Consider the following 21613-nt stretch of genomic DNA (forward strand, 5'->3'; position numbering starts at 1 on the left):
AGACTCCTCCTGCTCAGGACAGAGCAGAACGTTTGTGCGAAGACAGACGTGTCCTCACAAATCATATCCTTATATTTGTGTTTTATGTCCAGTGTATTTATATGTGCGGTGCATATGTAACTCTATAAAGATCACGCGTTTACTCTCACACTCCTCTGTGCCTCCTTGATCTGCAACAGCTTTATTGTGTAATACATGTTCTCACATAAATGACACAAAGTCTGTCACAGGAGCCCGAAGGCTGTTGGATAAGATGGATAATAATAATAATAAGAAGAAGAAGAAGAAGAGATACTAATTCCTGTTAAACCTTTCTGGATGAGTTCATGGAGCGAGAGCTGCGTGACTCATCTCCATCGACCGTGCAGCAGAAATGTACCAGTCACCGCTCGTACGATGACGACAGAGCAGCAGAGATTATTTACATCCTTCCAGGTGAAAACTGTCACCGCCTCGGCTGTTGTCACGCAGAATACAATCACCTTTTACCTTTAGTTATCCGTGTGTGTGTGTGTGTGTGTGTGTGTGTGTGTGTGTGTGTGGACATTAAAGCATGTGCTGATGTGTTTGGGTTCATACAGGTGAGTGCAGGTTATCAGCGTCTCTGTGATTGAAGGTCTGACCGCAGTGATGATGATGACAAAGCTCCCTGACAGATGGATGGTCTGAAAACCAGAAACAAGTGGGGTTAACTTTGTACACTTTGAATAATGACCAACAAAACACAGCCGCTCAACTGCAACAAGTTCCTTCTACTCCAGGGTTTGTTCAAGGCGAGGCAGCTTTATTTGTTGTTTGACATTTCAAACACAGAGCGTTCAAAGTGCTTCTATAGGCGCTCTGTTCAGACAGAGGAAATAATAAGATCTCATAGAGATTCTGAGACTTTTTCACTGTCCTCATTGTTCTCCAGTTGCACTCTGGCAGGGAACAGAACTCGAGATGAATTACTGTCAACAATTTTCATTTTATTTTGTCCATGACTGAAAAAATATGGCTACACGCCTCTGAAGAGCAAACCCAGCATCATAACGTCTCTTTACAGGAGACCTGTACACCTGTACATCAGCTGCACCACTGGACACATCTGGACCTGCTTCAAAATCAGTCACAGGGAAGAAAAAAAACAACTGGAATATCTTCGACAACCCAAAACAGAAAAAAGATAATAATTAGAAATAACATCCTGTGACATAAAATACCTGCTCAGACTCTGACCTCATCGTGGATCCCCTGAGGATCGATACGGGACGACCAGGATAACTAATCAAACACAGAAAACACACTGAAACAAAACCACCTGTACCGACTGCTTATCTGTGGGCTCACGTGTCGGAGAAACAGCCGGTCTAATCTGATGAACTTTTCACTCTTCAACTTAAACAACATGCATGAAAGAGACATGATACACTCGGCCAGTCAAACAGGACACAAACAGGAAGTTCTTGTGTGTGTGTGTGTGTGTGTGTGTGTGTGTGTGTCTGGAGTCCATGTACACACACACACACACACGTATCTTAATATAAAGTACATGTGTTACATTTCTTATGTTCACTTATTAAAGGACGAATACAAATGCACGACTTCCACCTCGTCACCCAGTTTCCTTATTTCTCGTCCATCATATGAGGAACATGCATCTGTCTGCTTTGTTTATTTTACTCCAGATAACTTCTGTTCCTTCAGCTCCGACAGTCCGATGTGTTCTGACCTGCTTGTCGTGTTTCTGCTCGAGCTCGTCTGCCCAACACAGCAACAAATATTTCAGCTGTTTGTGTTTTTTTTTTTCCTGACCTGTGTCAACCTGTTCGCTGAGCTTTACATGACAGCTGCTTCACTCCTAAATACACCCTGAGTGTATTTCAAATTTAATGTAAAGTTTCAATCTCATTTTTTGTAATGTCATAGTTTTGCAACTTGAGGAAAAAACAACCTGAAAAATAGACACATGGGGGAAGTTATCCTCAACACATGGTTAATGTTGTGAAAGGGTTCATTTAAAACCCAAATCATGTTTTCCTAAACCCAACCAAGGATTGTTGTTCGCTAAACTTAACCAAGTGTTGAACTCTAGCTTCATCAGTTTGAATCACACACCTCAGTAAGTCGGTAGATTTAAAGATAAACAATGATTCATTCAGCAGTGTGTTGCCAGTAAATCTAAGTTCTGTATCGTTGGCAACCGGACTTGTTTTGGCAGGATAAGGATCATTATTCACAAATACATCAATCCTAAAACTTTTATGCGCACACTGACGACCTTAAAAGGACAGAAACATGACCAGGTTTTTGTCTCTGGTTATGACTTTGTCTTTCTTCCCTTTCTTTACTCTGAGTTGTTTGTTCTTTCTTTCATTCAGAGTTACAAACGTACTCTTCAGTATACACTTACTGTGCATACGGTGGTTGCGGTCACTGACCCTTCATGCGAGGGGTCACAGACGTGTTTTTGTGTTTCCACAGGTTGTTCAGCTCTATAAATCGTCTGTTTCTCGCCCCAATAAACAGTCAGAAATAAAACAAATTGTCCTTGAATGACTTTGTTTAACCTCTCCAGATCTCCAAGGCTCTGATTTGTTTTCGTGACCTTACCATCGCTGCACAGGAGGGATCTGTTTTCACATCCTTGTTCTCTGGATGCAGCCCACCTCCATTAATGTTTCACCGGCGCGAGGCCGCGAGCTGCACGTGACTCCAGCTGCACATTTCTTGGCTGGTACTGAAACGATAGTATGACACTTGATGAATGCTTCAGGTAAGACAGGACTGGAATCAGTTCAGGCTTAGTGATCAGTACCACTGGTTCCCTACCTGATGCTGGAATGTGTGGCTTCTAAAATTCACTTGTTTTGGTCGACTGTATCTTTTTTCTACAAGTTGTGAATCCCTTGCACTTTAGGCTTCTCTGTAATGGTGGACCGTGCCAAATAAAACATGATGGGAAAGGCAAAGAAAGTTGTATTCCAGTCTGAAGCTTGACCTGAAACAAAAGACAAATAACACAAGTTTGTTCTTTGTGTTAATCAAACACAAAGTGTGATGATAACAGGCTGAGTGAATGAATCATGACGTACATCAGTTTGTCACTGAAGGATGGACACGTGTGATCCGTGTGGAGCGACGAGACTGTAACCGCCCTTAAATTAATATATGAAACAACCAACATCTCTGTCATGTTTTCTCTAGTCGAAGGTTTCATGTCATGAGATTGTTGCATTAAAATATTAATCTATTTTGTCGCAAATGTTTCAAATCATAGAAATCCAAGTTTACTAAAGGTGATAGTGTGTTTCAGTTCTTCCAGAAGTCAGAGAGGTAAAAGAGAATAGAATAGATTTTTTTATTGTCATTGTTTTCAGAAAAAAAACAACAAAAAGATGGATAAAAATACATTTACGCATTACATTTACAACAGTAGTAGAATATATACAACACTGGTGTGAAAGTCTTTAGAGAGTGTGTGTGTGTGTGTGTGTGTGTGTGTGTGTGTGTGTGTGTGTGTGTGTGTGTGGCGGGGGAGGGGTGGTTGTGCTTGTCACTGCCTGTGTGAAGAAACTTTTCATCAGTCTGTTTGTTTTGGATCTGGTTGATCTATATCTCTGCCCAGAGGACGGGGAGGAGAACAGGTAACAGGTACTCCCTCGTGTTGACTCTACGCTCGTGTTGGTCCAGCTGAATGGAGTCGTCCCTCCCTGGTGGAGCCGGGAGTGTCTGGAGAAATCCGGCGGTCAAAGCGAGAAGGGAAGCTGTTGAGGGAGTCCAGCAGCGAGCCGTCTGTGGAGCTGGTGGCTGTGTAGCTGTCGTTATAGATCAGATTTAAAATAAACAGAGATTGTTTTTTAAAAATAAAACAAGTTGTATAGTTTGCTTGGTTAAACTGGACTTGGTGTAAAAGGACAGATGTCTCTTGAACAGCACCGCTGACGGTGAAATGGTATTTCCTTCATTCTTTACTGACATATCTTTTGGATTCACCTCTGAACAGGCGGGAGAAAGGAATGTAAAAAGAATGAGAAAAGGAAATGAGAGTGTGCCGTGCAATGAAAAGAAAAACAGCGAATTCACTGTAGAAACAGAAAACCTCCATCCGACTGCAGAGGGAATGAAAAAGTGAGATGTGGGGGTGGAGGGAGAGGGAGGCTGTTTACAGTGATCCATCAGGAAATTACAGGTGTTAGAGGAATGTGGCTCCAGCAGCCAGCAGGTGGAGGTGAGCGGGACGCCTGAGGGCGGGTTTATGTTCGGGATGAAGGTGACTTTCAAACACTGATCACATTTTTCCATTTTCTACAATAAACCCCACAGCGAGCGCACGAGGAGCGCGATCTTTAACGAGTCCTGCAGGTCAGACTCACCTCTGAGGATCAGAGTGGAGTCTGCAGGGATCATCTGACACACTGTTCGAAAATGAAAACAGGATGATCCACAGGAAGAATTCAAGTTCAGCCAGTCGGTCGACAATAAAATGACTCAAACCACCAATACTGTCAAATGTGTGTGTTGATTAAAGGTTTCATATCATGTTGACGTCACCTGAATATGAGCTGAGGGGCTGGTGAAGGCCAGAGACCACTGTTCAGGACTACGTTCAACATCTGTAAGTGTGAAACCACTGGATGTTTTAGACGAGATGTCGGGACTTTTTCCAGCCGTGTTAGTGGAGCTGCAAACTTACAAAATATCTGCTGCATTTCAACTTTCATCAGTGTGTCTGAAGAGATATCAGGCCTTTTTCCAGCCTTGTGTGCAATAAAATGGTATATTTCTGATGAGATATCAGGGAAGTTTCATGTTGTGTTAGTAGCAGCAAAGCTAAATAATAGAGTGTGTGTGTGGAAACAAAACCAGAGCCTCATGTTGAGGACAACAACACCAGCTGCTTTGAGCCAAAACAAGATATTTTCCTGACCAGGTGTTTCTTTTTTTGTGCCGAAACCAAACCAGACCATAAACACAGAACTGTAACCAAAAGAAACAAATCGTTTTAACAGTCTGTGTTGTTCTTGTTTCTCTTGATCGACACGTTACAATGATCAGCCATTACTTTTTTAAGACATCAATAAAAAGGCTCAGAACTTTGGCAAGTAACAGCGGTGACAGTAAATCCCCCCAGATGTGTCTGAACAGACGTTAGATCGGAGTGGAAGAGTTCAGTGTTACGTTTATTAAATCTGCTCTGATGCTGGAAGGTTATGTCACGGTACTCTTAAGCGCTTTGAGCAAAGACTCTCAGATAAGTAAAATGCCCAAATTTAAGCTTGCACTTAAAGAGTTAAACTATGAGGATGCAAGAATTTGAGGTCATTCTGGTGCAGCCCGAGGTCCTTCCTTTGTGCATGCCAGAGAAAGGGAGTGAGCATACTTCCTGCTCAATATGAATCCAGCATGGACAGCAGCAGAGATAATTGACACGAGTCTGAGTGAAGCAAAGAAAAACGGCTGCAAGCGATTCAGGCTTTTCCTGCTTTTCTTCCTCATTCCAGATAAATGGACGGGGTTTGTACAATTTTGCAAAGTTGACTGTTAAAGTGTGTTTTTATCTGCAGGGGGCTGCAGTCTGTGGAGTTTCAGGGTTAATTATTTATTTCAAGGTCTTGCAACTCGAGGGGAAATGTGCAACATCGATGTGTGTTCGGTCGACTTGGGTATGCAGGAGGCATCTGAACATAGAATCAGTTATTTGAGAAACACTTTTACATGTGTACGACTTAAAACGTCGACTGAAGTGTCCTGAAATTATAGATGTTTGTATCTGTAAGTTGAACCCTTTGATGCAGAGGGTCCACTCCAGTCCACAACTTAAATTTAACTATTTAAGTTTGAGTAACATGTCCCTATATTCACCTGCTGTGGATCCCAGAGGCTTCGTCCACAGTTAATTATTAACCTAATATCTCATCTGCATTTTTAAATATAGCATCATACATTTGAAATGGTGGATGGAAGTCTCTCAGAAAACTAAGCTATCAATTATCAGAATTTAACAACATTTTTATTGTAGAATTTTTGGGGTAAAGGAAATATATTGCTTATTTGGATTAAATATAAAAATATAGAATATAAAAATAATGACAATATATTGCACAACAAAGTAGACCACTGATGTCTGAGAGCAGTGAAGTACAAAGTCTGATGTTATTTCCTGTCGAAGTTTCACAATAAAGGCTCTCCATGTTAGCTAATGCATTGCACTTCCTGCTGAAAGACTTTTATTGTGTAACAGGTGTTTTGTTTTGTATTAAATGTGTAAGCGGAGCGGTGAATAATAACATTACGTTCATAATAATAATAATAACAATAACACATTTGTAAACAAAGGCATATCTCCAGTAAAGGCCTGGTTTTACCCTTTTGCTGAGGCCCCGCCCCCTCATTACATATTCACATGCTTATGTGATTCAGTGAAGTGTTTGTAAACATTAGTTTGTTTTACTCCTGTGTTTGCAAACTTAACTTATGTAATCTCACCTTCATCATAAACAATGAATACCTTTGATTTGTTATGTTTATAAGTTGACCTGCCAATCACATTGCAGGTGGGCGGTTCTTATTTTGTGTTTTTGTGGGGGGCGTGTGTGTTTGTTGATATTTGGGTTAATAATTGTATAATAATAATCATTTTATAGCATTTTCTCACAGATTAGGAAGGCACTGATGTATAAAAACAATAAGCTTGTAGAGCTGAAAACTATTTAGAAAAGTTACACTAAACAACTTCTGAGGTGTTGATTCTTATTTTTATTATCTTTATTTCGATTGTATAATAAATATCACTGAATATTTTAGTGTTTGCGTGACAACAGTTGTAGTTTTTCGGTATTCTTGATGAATTCAAATCAATCTAAAATATATCCACTGTCCGTACATACATGAACTACTAGGGCTGCTTCTAAATGTCCAGTTTGGTAAATTATTAATTTTTGATCGATCACTGAAGCTTTAGGACGTTGGCCGGGCCGACCTACAGAACCACTGGGTCGGTGTTTTAACTTCTCTGACACACTGGAACTTATTTATCTCTGAAACATGTTGTTTTCATGTATGTATAAGAAAAAGATTCAGGACTCGTGTGTATTTTAGCACAAATATAGAAATTTATTTGTGAAAAGGAAACATTTGACTGACGTGGGCACATGTCAGTAACACACACCTTCAAGTGAAACAAAATGCTGGGGTACACACACTTTTTTTTTTTCTTTACCGTGAGAAAGAAAAAAAGTTTTCAGAACAGATTAAAAAAAAAAAAATCGCAATTCCAGCCACACATACTGTACACTCATCACATCATTGCACTTTGTGAGAGCAAGCGAGTAAAAACATTCGATCATTGCATCATTCCACCTCTCAACATACCCGAACCACAGAAAATTTCAAAATGTCTTCCCAGTTGGAGACAACCAATCACATGCAGAGTCCTTTCTTTCTTTCTTGTGACACACCTGTTGATAGCAGCTCAGTTCCTCAGCAAACTTACATCAAAAAAATTACATCAGCCCAACATTTTTTTTCATCAGATAAAACATGTGCAATGTACACGGAGGGAAAGAAAAGGGCTGCATGACTCGACTTTTAAAAAAAAAATGAAGGCCATTTTTTTTGAATCATGTTGAATTATTTCCTCCTCGTCGAAGGTGCAAATAGTTAGTGTGCATTTATCATTTAGAAAAAGAATCAGCTGGGTTTCTCATGAAGCGCTTCGTCGCCATGCACTCGCCCCGTCCTCTCCCTTCAATATGAAGGACTTAATCAACTCCACTTCTGACAGACATCACATTGAGAGGGAACATCTCAATCAGTGCATATTTCACAAACAGTCTGTATTTAGTGGACAGGCACTCTGAGAAGGCACATTTATATTTTACAGAAGAGGAATAAATCAAACATTTTTTTTCTCCCCCCTTCATCCCTCGTCCTCCAGCCACAGACCATCAAGTCTCTCAGGCAGAAAGCAGGTCAGTTGAACACATTAGTTACTTGTCTGGGTGGTTTGTGCACTTCCTCTGCTAAAAACAAGAAATAAAAAGCTGAGGTTGTTCGCTTCAGTTTCGTCTCTGGCTGAGAGCCAGCCGAGGACCAGACCCACAGCTGGATTCATACTGAATGCCCCGTCAGTGACTCTTATCTTGTATCAGTATTAACATGCTGATGTTTTCACCAGTAAGGCACAGTGTTCTCGATCTGACCCCAGCTCTGCCAGCCGGGAAAGAGTCCGTTGGACATGCGTGGGCTGCCGAACTGATCGAACTCCACCTCCAGCAGCTTGTTCACGCTCCCGTTTTTGTGTTCTGAGAGCTTCTTCTGCTCAGCAGAAGTCGGGGGCATCAGACCATTCAGGTCCTCTCCGTTCCAGCCAACGTGCTTGAGAGAATAGTTCTTGCCGTCGTTATTGTCCCAGAAGGTCTGGTCCTGGGTTTTGAAGCAGATGCAGAACTCCACCCGATTCTGAGGCGGGATGTTTGTGGGCAGCTCCAGGACGAACGCAAAGGTGTCATTGTCCTGGCAGCTGTAGACGTTGTTCATGAAGGTGCACTCGACGTCGGTGAAGCTGACCCACGAGTCAAAAGTTGCACGCAGCTGCACCGACTTCTCAAACCCAATGTTTCGGACCTTGACGGTGCCGGTCAGCGAGCGCTCCTGAAGTGAGCAGTTCTCCAAGCAGACTGAATTGTGAATCAGGCGGTTCCGGAAATCCAGATAGTCAGCTGAGGGCTGTTTAAAGTCCAGCGCCAGGCTGCGTGTCGAGCTGATCTTTAGATCCATCGTGGCCGTTTCCAGGTCCGTCATGTCGAACTGCAGCTCCTCCGTGATCCCCCCGCGCCGCTTGTTTCGATACGGCTCGTCGTCAAACTTGGAGAAGACGTGGATGGCGGTGAGCGACATGCCCTTCGTGTCTGCGAACACCACCTTCTTCTTGCTGACCTTGTTGTTGCTCCAGCCCATGCAGCCGTCGTCATCCGCCGCCTTCTGCTGGTTGCTGAGGCAGGGCCGCAGCGGTTTGTACAGCTGCTGGTTGTGGTTGCGGGCGGTGGACTGGTTGACCCGGTTCTTATTCCTCTGCAGCTCCTCGTAGGAGCTGAGGAAGCCTCGGAGAGGAGGCGGAGAGTGGCTGATGTAGAATCTCATCGCGACGTCCATCGGCATCACTGGGCCAGGCATTGCTGATGGGCTGAAGGACCTGAGCACACTGAGGGAGGGGAGGAGAAGAAGGGAGGTGGTGTGAGAGGGTGGAGAGGAGAGAGAGGAGGCAGGAAAGTGAGCAGGAGAGGGTGGAGACAAAATGAAGACATTAGAACTGTGGCGTAAGTAAAAAATAAACTGTCACGCTTCAGTTTTCTAACTTTAAAAAAAGCTTGAGGTCGGTGACACAGCAAGATCTGACAAACCACGTCTTCCGTTTCCAAACTACGCAAACACAATGCAAACAGTTTGTGGAATCTGAATCATCTACAGGACAAGAAAATGCAGAAACTAAACCAAACCCTCTCTGTGATTCTTACCTTGCAGCACTCATGGGGTAAAGAATGAAACGGCGATGTGGGGAAAAAGAAACCGAGCTCTGTAAAAGTCTTCAGCTCCTCTGCTGGAACAGCTTCTCTCTGCCAGTGCACGCTGCCGTCACTCCCCCTTCTCTTCTTCTTCCTCCTCTCTCTCTGGCTGCCTCTCAGTGAAGGGCTGCTCAGCACTCAGGGATTTCAACTGCCACATAGAGACCATTTGCATACGCTGTCATATGGTTCTTGAAACAGCCAATGAGAAGTTTGTGGAATTCCTGCTCGGCCAATCAGAGAGCATTTGAAGTGGCTGACATCCAGCTGATAGGGGAGTGTCGCCTCATGGCCGGATGCCTCGGCCTGTTGCTTCAGCTGCTATTTGAGAAACATGATGGACCCCTGCTGGCTGCAGGTGATCTCCACATTACTCACTGCACACTGTTGCATAAATCCTCCGACACGACCGGGACCCCCGACACACACCACACTGCTAAATCTGTCACAGTGACTCTGTGGAAACTGTAATAGTGCAGCTCCTGAAACAAATCAGACTCATGAACCAGTGACACTTTATAATAACATCATTAATAACTGATATCTTTAATTAAGTTAATTCAGCTTTAGTTCATGGTTATTTGACATTTATCAAGTTACTTTTTTTTGATTGAAAAGTTGCAAATGATCTTTAAAAATCTTAATAATTGCTTAATAAATGATGATTTAAGCAATTCACTAGTACTGAAAGTTTAATAAACTGTTATAAAGTTAATTAATTAATTTTTCCTGTGTGATGACATTTTTAGACCAACATTTTTCAATCCAGCAAAGGAATTCTTTAAATGTGTCCAAAGAAAGCTATAAAGATATTTTTATTACCATTGTTTAAAGAATGAGTAGAGAGATTAATAACTGTTATTAATCCTCACAGATTGTCTCGGTTGGTTATACAGACGCATCGCTTTTAAATTTATCCTGTTTCATGACCAGGATAAAATCACAAATTCAGCGTTTAGGGAAAAACATATATTTATTCAGCAGAAATTCCAGAAATCACATTTTCTTGATGCCAGTGTGTTTTTTTCTTTTCATATTTTCAGAGTGTTACACGAAGATGCTGATGAATTGATCGGATGTGATTCATCTGATGGCACTTCAACACCTTTCTTCATAAATAAAGTAATTAATGTCACCCGTCACCAAGACGTCGACACAGATCAGATCAAAAATCCATCTGATACGACAACAACACTTTGATTAAAAGTTTTAAAGATGAATCATGGAACTAAATGTAAGAATCTCTTTTCTCAGTTGTTGCTGATTTTGACATCTGCTTGTTGACAGAGATTCTATTTTTAAAGTTTGTTTGCTTCATTGATTTTCAGGCGCAGGTTAAACATTATCCAGAGAAATCTCAGATGGAACTGAGTCGACTTTATTTGAAGGACAGAGGCAGATTTAGGTGAAACTCAGTTTCCCTTCTCTTCTTTTAGACATTAACACAAATGTACACGTGTGAAAACATTAAAGATGAGTTAAAATAAACAAAAAAAGACAAGAAACCAGATGACGCAGCATCATGTACACGCTGCCCGTCAGCACAATACCAGTCTTGGTGAAAATGAAAATACTCGAGAAATGAAAGACAGATATCTGAAGATAATAATGTCAGGACAAAATCCTGCTCCAGACCAGCAGATCTGGCTTTTTATGGCTGTGACCATTTTTTTTATCACTTCTTGATGAGGCTGAGAGTTAAATGTCCGTCTGTGAGCCTGACTGTCGTCCTCAGAGTCAGTTAGACAGTCTTACTGTCACAAATCTGAACTCTGGTTGATTTCAGGCTCTTGGGATGAAGTTTTTCTGTGTACAACAGTCGGACACGATCTTGTTTCTGTCCTGTGGGAGGTCAGAGGCATCGAGTCCTCGTGTCACTGAAGGTTTCCCCCCCCCAGCGATGCCTCTGTGCTCCTCTGGATCATCTGCAGGGAGACTTTAGACTCGGAGCAGCGAACACGCCACTTTCACATGCTGGTAAAGACAACACGCAGTATTTATCAGCCACGTCTGGTCGCTTCAGTCACTCACAACACGCTCAGGGTTGCATCAGAAGGTTTTTATAGCAGCATTCAGTAAACTGAGCAGGGAGGAAACAGGCTTCAGACAGAAAACCATGAAACATGTTTAAAACACTCACAACACATTCATAAACACAGACAGATTAAAGGAACAGGTCACCCAAAAAATAAGAGATTCAGTCTGTATCTCCTCATAGTCCATGAAACATTTCTGGAGCTTCACAGTAAAACTGAGTGAAGCAGCTGGAGACTTGATTTAAAACAACCAAAGAAACATCAGATGGAGGAGGCTCGTGTCCAAATGAAAAGCCACATCAGTGTTAAGTATGTGACGTCTGTGCAGTTTAAACTTAAGTTATATAAATACAGTAGTTACTCTAAACCAAGATATAATGTTTGAGATGTTTTCTAGACTGAGAAACGACTACGAAATGTGTGGATCATCAAGAAACCTTACTTAAGAGTTTATATTAGAAACATAAGTCCTAATAATTAATATTTAACGTCTTTACTGGGATCAATCATCAGTTAATCTCAGTAACGAGTCAGTGACAGTTCAATCTCTGTACTATCACACAGAGTCAGAGGCTGAAGATACAAAACCCAGAAAACTAAAAGCTTCAACAAACACTAATCATCTAAAGCTAACAGACAGGAGGGCTGATTGATCACCTGTCCACACGTACAATCAATCATCCTCTGTTATTTACATTATCAGTTAATGATTTAACAGAGTCACATAATGAAACTGCTTCTTCCAACAGTTAATTCAATTTGTAACCCTGTTTCTGTTCTAACTAATGAAGAGATGACTCTGTTCTGAGCTCTGAGTCCCTGAATGCACCGAGCGAGAGGCAGAGAAGCAGCCAGCCGTCAGGTCACATGAGGCGAAACATTAACCATCAATACTCATAATGACAACAAACCTACATTTAACATTTAATATGTCGTGTAAAAGCATCTAAACATGAACGTTTCTTCCAGTCTTGTGTCTCTTCTGGAGCTTTTTCACATCATGTTATTTAGATTCAGTGGCTCATCGCTGCTGCTTGTGTACTGAATGTTGCTAAATCTGAGAATCAGAGCCAACAAACACGGACCAGTCGAGATAAACCGTAAAAAAAGTGGAAGATTATCAGAGTGTTTGTTAACCTCCGTTACATCACCGCGTCAGGAGCAGTTCACCGCTGAACTAAAACTGTTTTCATCAGGAGACACTGAAGTACAGATAAAGTACTTCACTTAATATACTTGTACTTTGCTGCAGTATTTTTCATTTTATACTTCGACTACATTTCATTACTCGTTACTTTTCAGAGAACACGCTGCATCAGAGACAAAGACAATGATGCTTCTGATAATCAGAAAACTGTATAATTCATTTTTACTTCTTTTGATGGTTAAAGACATTTAGTATCCAACACTTTCACTCGGTTACTATTAATATGGTAGTAGTAGTTTGACCTCTGGGTACTTTAGGCTCCACTTTGTTTGACCTTTTCACGAGAAGAATCTAATTTTGGGAATCCACCACAGAGGAAAGACCGTTCCTGTGCAAACATCAGGCACGACGGCGCGTCTTCTCCTTTTCAGTGTGTTTTGGAAATTACAGCATTACCACAGAAACCTGACGCGATCAGAGGACGGCAGGAAGGTTGTGACACTCACTCACTCACACAGAGACGCCGTCAGCTCACCCATTCATTCATGCAATAACCACTCGATGGCCGGCGGGCTGAAGAGGTCAGGAGAGGCTGCCGGGCTCTGTGAGCGCTCGACGGTCACGTGACTCGGATCTCTCCCCAGCTGGCGACAGCTCGGAGGTTTTACGTGACTCTATATTTTCTGACCAACACCTGCGAGACTGTAATATCAGGCTTATCTGTTACGCTGGCCAAGAACAGAAATAGCCTCGATTCGTCACATCTGTCATATCATTTAATTCATTCAGGTCTCATGATGATAGTAGTCAGTGGTCCAGTGAACACATGCCACACGCTTCATTGTGTTTGGGGATTTTTTGTGTATTTCAGGGTGAAAAAGCTGAAATCCTGCACAACATTCAACCTGGAGACGGACGAGTGCATCAAAACTTTGCTGCAAAGAGTCGAACTGCACATACTGAGTCCTCTTCGTGACTGAAGGTGTGCACAGAGATCAGAATCAACAGCCGGTATCTGTGAAACACTTTGGTAAGTATTGCACAAGTCAAGCTGTGATCAATAATCCATGACTTTCTCCCTCATCTGCAGCTGTGATGAAACAGAGCAAAGTGAATAAACAGCAGATAAGATTTACCTGATGTGACTCAGCGTCCTGCAGAGAGACTGAGGTGTGTGTTTTCACCTGCCAGTTGAGGAGGGACTGAATGTTGAGGATGTGATTTTAAAGGTTTAATGAAGGAAAATCCAAATTAAAATGTACATTTGTTGTGCTGTAACTTTGAAGGATTATCTTGTGTCTATATTTTCAAGGTTATTGATCATGTCCAGTTGTTCTGAGCGAGGCCTGTTGTCTCTCCTCCTCCACTGTTTCCTCTCCGGGCGTCAGAGACCTAATTGGTTTCCAGCTGTTGCAGTGTGTCCATGCTGCTCATTGGTTCCCTCTGAGGAGGTGTCGGCCAATCAGCACCTGATGCCTCCAGTTAAAAGCGCTCACCGTCAGAGTTGAACCGGTTTGTTCTCAGCCAGAGAGATTAATCAGGTTGTTCTGTCACATTAAATCTTCTCCTCCTCTCCAGTGTTTGACTTCATGTTACAGTCCAGAGTGACTCCTCACTCTCTCGTCCTGATGAAAAGTTTAACATTAAATAAACCTTTCACATGTGCTGCTGGTCACTGTGATCTTTAAGACTGAACTTATTTCTCTCTGGGTCACGTGGAGGCCACAGCTCTGGACATGCTTGTCATCTGGGCTGCATCCAGGTCCTTGATGTAGGTCTGGCTGCGATGCCTGGTCACTGACTCTTGTATCAAGAGCTATAAATACAACTTGAATCCAGTGATATCTCCAGCAGCGAGAGAGAATGACTGACCTCTTTACCTTAATCCGTCTGTCGCTGGGAGGATGAGGGGAACTTTACTCACTGACCTTTTGTGGGGCCTAAAGATGAAGCGGACAGCGACACTTGGAGCTGCACGAACGTTTAGTTTTTCAGCTTTAAAAATGAGTTTTACAGACACACTTTGCCTGAAAGCAGCCCGGAGACACAGAGTGTGTTAGCTGTGATAAAATGCATCAGACCTCTGAAAGCTACGTACGTAATTCTACTCTGTGTGTGTTCAGTGGAGCAGAGGTGCCTTCGTGCACTTTAAACAATGCAGCTGTCGACACTTCACATATCAGCGCTCCTGAAATAGATCCAGACTTCAGTACAGCGAGCGGGTCGGATCGCACCGAGCTCAGTCGGACCGCCGAGCGAGACGAGGTGTTGATCGTCAGCTTTACGTGACGGAAATATCACCAGGGGACACTTGGAGAGACATGCTCACATCTCAGCCTCCACACAGTCCAAACGTAGTATTATTATTAGTATTATTATTATTAGTATTATTATTAGTATTATTATTGGGGAGTGTAATCAGGTCTAAGTAGTCAAACCTGTGTTCAGACATTCAGACGGTAACCTGATGTGATGGCAGCCAGAACAAACACCTTGTCTCTGTGAACACTGAGAGCAGCTGAACATGACGAGACACCAACACACTGAACTGTGAAGGGAAAATGTTGACAGCAAAGATCAATCCACACACTGCTCGTCGATACACACTGACCACAGAGAGTTTTTGTTTTTGCACATGGACCTTGTGGCTGTTGCACCACTGTGAGATATGAACCCTGGTCTGTCCTGAGCAGGAGTGAAAGTAGGCAAACAGTAGAAGCCTGTATGAGCAGCAGCAGCAGGGTGACGGCACATCGTGACGGTTTGTGTCCACAGGAGTCGTTTCTGGACACGATGCCTCCGAGTGCTGCAGGCTGAGCTGTGTCCCCCAGCAGAAACCCAAGAAAACCATTCTTATCTATTGAATTAATATAACACCAGTTTCAGCCACCGTATGTCTTTGTGATGGTATAAAATCTCTAAACTGCAGTGGCGTGTGATAAATGTTCACATGGTCGTCAGAGGATGTAAATATTTGGACACGCCATCTTCCAAACACGCCGCTGTGGACACGTCCCGTCACGGTCAGAGGGGGAAAACTGACACTCAACTGAACTTTTGCAACTTGTGCAAACATTTATTTTGATTTGATTTCAGCACTTTGATTTCATACCAGAGCTCTCTGATAGCAGCACGCTGCTCAGATCAGATGATGCACAATGATCAATATCCATGTATTATTGATCACTATAAATCAGTGGCATGCACTAAAAAAAAGTGTTCGTGGGCCCGTTTCTATCTGCTACTGATCCTGTTTGTATCAGTATAAATATGCAGAATGAGACCACGTTTCATTGGGTATTGATCAGCTCAGCCCACTGACCTGATGTAAATAAGGATTCAATAGGAAAATATTTATTTGGATTAATTTCGCCCCAAAAACACAGTTTAAAACCACCAACACTAAAGTCTATGAATAACAGAAAGGATGTGAGCAAAAACAAAAGAATGACGGTTTAGTTCTGACTCGTCAGACTGACTTTGTTGAGCTTCATCACCTTCAGACGCTCAGACGTTAAATTCATCATCAGCTTAACGTGTTTATGATCGGCAGGCTGCAGCCCGGGCAGGTGAGACAGGTAAACCCTGGCAGTCAGCTGACACGCCCCTCACTGTCTGTTTGTCCTGAGGTTGGTGAGGCGGTTGTGGGAGACCGGCTGATAAACATGATCCTGCATGCAGCCTGCGCTCAGGAACGATTTCCCCTGATGTTTGATTCGCTCTATAAATGTTTGCTGGGTTGCGAGCCGACCTCAGGTGACCCCGGACACGCCCCCGCCGTGACGCTGCACAACACGCTGTGGTGTCCCGGCTCACAGGACGGAGGACAGAATGTTTCAGGATGCCTTTGAGTTCAGTCTGTTGGTGTCTGCAGAACAATTCAACGTTAATAACAAACGAAGGCTCAACAATTTTCATATTGTGTGAAAGAATTTGAATTCAAAGAATCTGTGAAGCCATCAGACCTCATTTAGTCTCATGAGCCGTCGAGGGTGTAATCTGTCTCCCTCCATCAACCAACAAACACGGAGGCATCGGAAGAATTTCATTCAGGTCTCACAGCTGAAAATGTTTAATCAGCCGGGAAAACTGCAGACAACTGCACAGGTGTTCACACACAGCAGCTGTCTCTCACAGTCAGGATCAAGTTTTCATCCTTACTGCACACCTTTCAAAATGAAAGCAACACGAGGAGAGAGTCTCAACCACGTCGCCCTCACATGCGTCCAGAGGCTGCGGCTCACTCGGGTCGTTACTGTAGACTTCTAGAAACACGAGTCGCACTGAAACAGAGAAGGAGAGCTCAGCCGGAGCTTCTGAGACCTGAGAGAGAATGAAGGAGTAAAACAGTCTGCAGACAAACTCAGTGTGTCATCTGGACCTTGACCTTGACATTGACTGTATAAAGAGTGGACAGAGCCGCTGAAGCATCAGTCTTCAGGTTCCTGAGGAGTCCATGTTAACATGGATGCTTGTTAATCCTAAACACCTGTGTCTGTGCCTTTTTTTTCCCTCTCTAATCAGTTGGTCCAATTATCTACAAGCCCTATCATACGTCTGATATATCAGCACCACAGATACCGACGAGGGGTGAAGTCAGTGACTGGAACAGCTGATGTGAAATCCATCCGACAGCTTAAAGAGTTTGTGAGTTGTATAAAATATATATATAAGCCCTGTTCATCTGTCACGAGCAGGTTAATAAGATACAGAGCTCGAAACTGTTAACGAGGACGCTGATGTCAGCGTTGTTTTCAGCGGAGGTGTGATGTCACGACAGTCTTATAAAAATATAATAATGCAGTAAAACATTGGAGTGTGTGAGGTTCTTCTCTGGTGTGACGGGAAGTCAAGGTCTCTGTCTCTACATGAGGCTGAGGTGTGTGTCCTCCTTTGACCCTCAGTCTGACACACAGCAGAGGCATTGTTGGGAAATGAGGACAGCCCCACACACACACACACACACACACACACACACTGGCAGCGTCCTGAGTGGGCAGAGCTGCTGGTCCTGAAATAGCCAGGTGTCCGTGTGCAGACTGATGTGGGCTGATGCTGCAGTCTGTGTAAACAGTCCAGCGTTCACTTCAGTCCAACACGACACGAGGTCACCGAGAGGCCTGGACTCGTGTGTCGTCAGTCGGGATGTGATGAGGACGTTTGCAGCTGGCTGAAAGAAATGTTCCTTCAGCACATTAATCGTGTTTGACCCCCGACACTGATGCACGCTGAAATAGTCAAACATGTTACAAACTCAGTATCAGTAGAGTCGAGGTTGGTGAACGCCCTCCGTACAGAGAATGCACATTTTGATTCGGTTCAGCGCCGGGACAAACTACAGATGCAGACATTTGTGAAGCTGGAGTTATTTTGCAGGATTATTGAGTGAGTTTAATCAGTGTCATTATTTTTTTAGTCTTTCTTGAAGCAAACAAATGTAAAATGATTTTCTACTTCAGACTGTGAGGTGTATATTTTCCCTCCAAGACACAAAATGATGACAGTCTAAACTCCTTCAGACAAACATTAAAGATAAATGAACTACGCTGTGAGACCGATCACAGTCATTATATCACTCTCCCGCTCAGACGGGAGCGGTTTGTGTGTTTTTAAAGTTAATCAGTCACAAAACTCATCAATCACACAGGTGGTGCTGAGAATGAGGCCAGGCCGGGTCACCTGCTTCACGCCTCAACCTTCGTTCTGATGTAAATGTTAGCAGCTGTGTGAAACGCCGGCGAGCACGCTGTGATCAGGCGGACGGTCACGGTTCAACAGGACAAACCAGCCGGCCGAGATAAGACGGGTGATGAAATATGGAGGCAAACTGACTAAACTCAGCTCCTCTTAGAAGGTTTTACCCGACAGTAGACCACCAGTGAGAGTTAAACTGCTTGTATGCAATAAAACATGTTGAAATATCTTGTGTCTTGTGAAGAAGTCTGGCTTTTCTTTAAACATCATCTTTTATTTCTTTCTGTTAGTTGCAGCTTTGATGATGACGAGTGAGTCTGCAGCTGCAGGACGTTAGATCAGAAACTAAAATGATTCATGTGGACGACAACAATCTGTTTATTTCTCACTCTCGACTCTTCATCCATTCGTTCTCTTGTGTTCACTCCAACAAGTCACATTGTGTTTGTACTGCAGCGATCCAGCAGTGACCTCTGGTGGCTGCTGTGCAAAATGCATTCATCTGAATAATGTTAAATGTTGTTATGTCACTTCAGCATCACTTCTTAATCTCCAGAACATTCACATGCAGCGTGAGCAGCCAAGGAGGTAAATGACAGCAGCAGTCCCACAGATAATCGATGTGCAGTATTTACTCCTCCACAGGCGAACGAAGAGGTGAGAAAGGTCATCAGACAAACAAACAACAAAATACTGTGAATATCTCCTTTATCCACTGACTTTTTGTAATTCTCAACACCTTCCAGCAGAGGACGGCAGACACTCACTGAACTGAGGGGTGAAAGTGATGCTGCTGCTGCTGATTTAAATCAGGGCTGTCGCACACGAACAAAAGAGGGCCAGAAGACTGCAGAGTGAAGAGTTCCACCAGCTGATCTCATGGAGGGGAAACGAACAGATCTGTGATGACAGCTTGTGTCACATATCACACCACAAGTCAAGCCCTGGAATCACAGCGTCAGAGGAAGAGTCATGAATTCTCAGAGAGTTAAAGTGAAAACAAAGGCAGCTCTGACAGCCTCGTCTGCACACAGAGAGGCACTCATTAAAGAAAAATGTGATGCTCCGCTCACACAAAAGCAATTAGCGTGGGCGGATGATTGGATGTACCGAGCGCTGAACCTCGACATGTCACACTGACAGGTTTTTCATCTTAACCAGAGAGTTTGAACGTAAGCTTCAGCACCACGACGAAGAAAAGTGTCGACACTCAAACTGAGCGTTTCATGAATATTCTGATGAGCCTATTTCTGTGATTAAACTGGATCCTGTGTGAGAGCTGATGTAGCTCTGGTGACGGAGAGGTTGTGGGTTCAATTTCTGTCACTGAAAAACGAGACAATTTTGTTCAACACGTCAAGATCCAGCTTTCATCTGCAAACTGCACATTTGTGTCCTTAAGTTTCCTGGAGGTTGAACGAGAGAAATCTGTGTCCCAGAAAGATTTCACGACTTCGTCTGCAGCTCAGTGTTTGTTTGTCAGTGTGTGAAGGTGTGTGTGTATTTGTGTGTGTGAAGATGTGTGTGTCTAAAGAGAGGAAAAATGAAGATGGTGGAGAAAAGCTAGGGAATAAAAGCTGAGCTGAGCCGAGCTGGAGGAGCTGCCAAACCCTCGCTGTGCCCCGAGTCCTCACAGGCAGGCAGCCAGCGTCCAACATGGGGGGTCTTAGAGTCCCAGTCTATGGAGGACCTGACCCATGCTGCCTCCTGCTGCGTGTGTGTGTGAAGGACAGTCAAGCCAGCGTGGAGACGTGAAGTGAGTATCCCACTTGTGAAGGTTAGGAACAGGCGACCCACCTGATCGCTTTTCCTACGTTTTTGGATTTTCCATCTGCAGCTGCATTTCCACCGCAGGGTGTTTCCCCAGCGACCAGGAACCTTTTTGGAGGAAGTCGGTGTTGTTGTTGTTGTTGTTGTTGTTGTTGTTGTTGTTGTTGTTGTTGTTAAGGATCGCCTCAAATTCAAAAATCATCTACATGCTGTAACAGTCTGGATGCTGACGGCAGGTGAAGGCTGGAATCACCTGAGTTACCTGCAGAGCTGCAGACGTCAGATTGGATCATGATAAAAACGTGTTTCTAAACTCCACGTACTCGAGTTTAATCTTAACAGCTTTTAGATACTTTATAAAAACCTGTGTGTGTGTGTCAGCCAGTACACACACACACACTCACACACACACACACACACACTTGTGCCCACAGGTCCAAACAATCCCTTTTAACAAATTGCAGACTGCTGACTACACATCCTGCCAGATTACCATAGATCCAACTACAACACACACACACACACACACGCACACACACACACACACACGCACACACACACTCCACCTCTCGGGCCGTTGGCATGGTAACCACTGAGAGGTGTCCAAGCACTCCAAACACCCGTTTCTTCGCTCTTTTTCCGTCCTTGGGAATCGTTCCACCACAAAGTTAGACCTTCTATTTTTAAAGCGGCGTCCGATCGCTGACTTGAATACTGAGCGCTCGCTCCAAACAGGACGAGCGTCGCGAACAAAGGCCGCAAAGATGTTCCCAAAATCCTGTAAATGTCAGGGCCACCCCACCGCCACAAGCTGCTCCGGACTCGCCTCCCCTCTGATTTACCACGCTGGAGCACCGTCAGGGACGCTGCCGCCATCTTCAGATCCTGAATCACCGTCAGGGGCTAAAATTAGGTTTCCCTTCACTGCGCTCCAACCCAAGACCCTCTGAATCTGCAGTGAAGGTGAATCTGAAACTAACTCAGGCAGCAGACTGGGCGATTTGTTTAAAGGTTATATCAAATATATGAGACTGAATCAGCCATCAGTCTGTTTCATGTGCAACAAATCCACCTCGACCTTCTGCAGCTGTTTCTCTTTCTGACCACTCAGAGTTTTTCTGTCTGATCCAGAGAGCAGCTGCAGTATTGACCAGGAGCAGCGGCGCTCGTTTCTGCCACTTTCTATACTATCCTGCTTCGATCTGAAGGAATCTGCAGGAATCAGTAACTAACTGGATACGACTCGCTCGTCTATATTCTACGAACGATGAAACATCAGATGTGGCCTCGGCTGAAACCACTGACAGCTGCACGTCTGACTGATGCAGATACAGAACGTGTCCTGTTTTAGTTTTCAGTTTAGAGATATTAACCCTGTCAGCAGCCAATCACACGGAGGCACGTCACAGAAACAGCAGCAC

At 43.6% G+C, this 21613-nt stretch overlaps 1 protein-coding gene and 1 long non-coding RNA gene across 2 annotated transcripts; both read right to left on the reverse strand.

Annotated features, from left to right (window-relative positions):
* Positions 1-7072: 7072 nt before the first annotated feature.
* Positions 7073-9685, reverse strand: LOC119034176 (protein phosphatase 1 regulatory subunit 3C-B-like). Its single transcript, XM_037124965.1, has 2 exons — positions 9498-9685; positions 7073-9184 (listed from the first exon to the last, which is right to left on the reverse strand). The coding sequence occupies exons 1-2, from the start codon at positions 9509-9511 to the stop codon at positions 8152-8154; spliced, it is 1047 nt and encodes a 348-aa protein (XP_036980860.1). The 5' UTR covers positions 9512-9685; the 3' UTR covers positions 7073-8151.
* Positions 9686-16078: 6393 nt separating this feature from the next.
* LOC119033865 lies at positions 16079-17155 on the reverse strand. Its single transcript, XR_005079400.1, has 2 exons — positions 16694-17155; positions 16079-16596 (listed from the first exon to the last, which is right to left on the reverse strand). It is a non-coding gene; the product is annotated as an uncharacterized LOC119033865 (long non-coding RNA).
* Positions 17156-21613: the final 4458 nt, after the last annotated feature.

Source organism: Acanthopagrus latus, chromosome 15 (assembly GCF_904848185.1).
Source record: "Acanthopagrus latus isolate v.2019 chromosome 15, fAcaLat1.1, whole genome shotgun sequence".
Taxonomy (NCBI): domain Eukaryota; kingdom Metazoa; phylum Chordata; class Actinopteri; order Spariformes; family Sparidae; genus Acanthopagrus; species Acanthopagrus latus.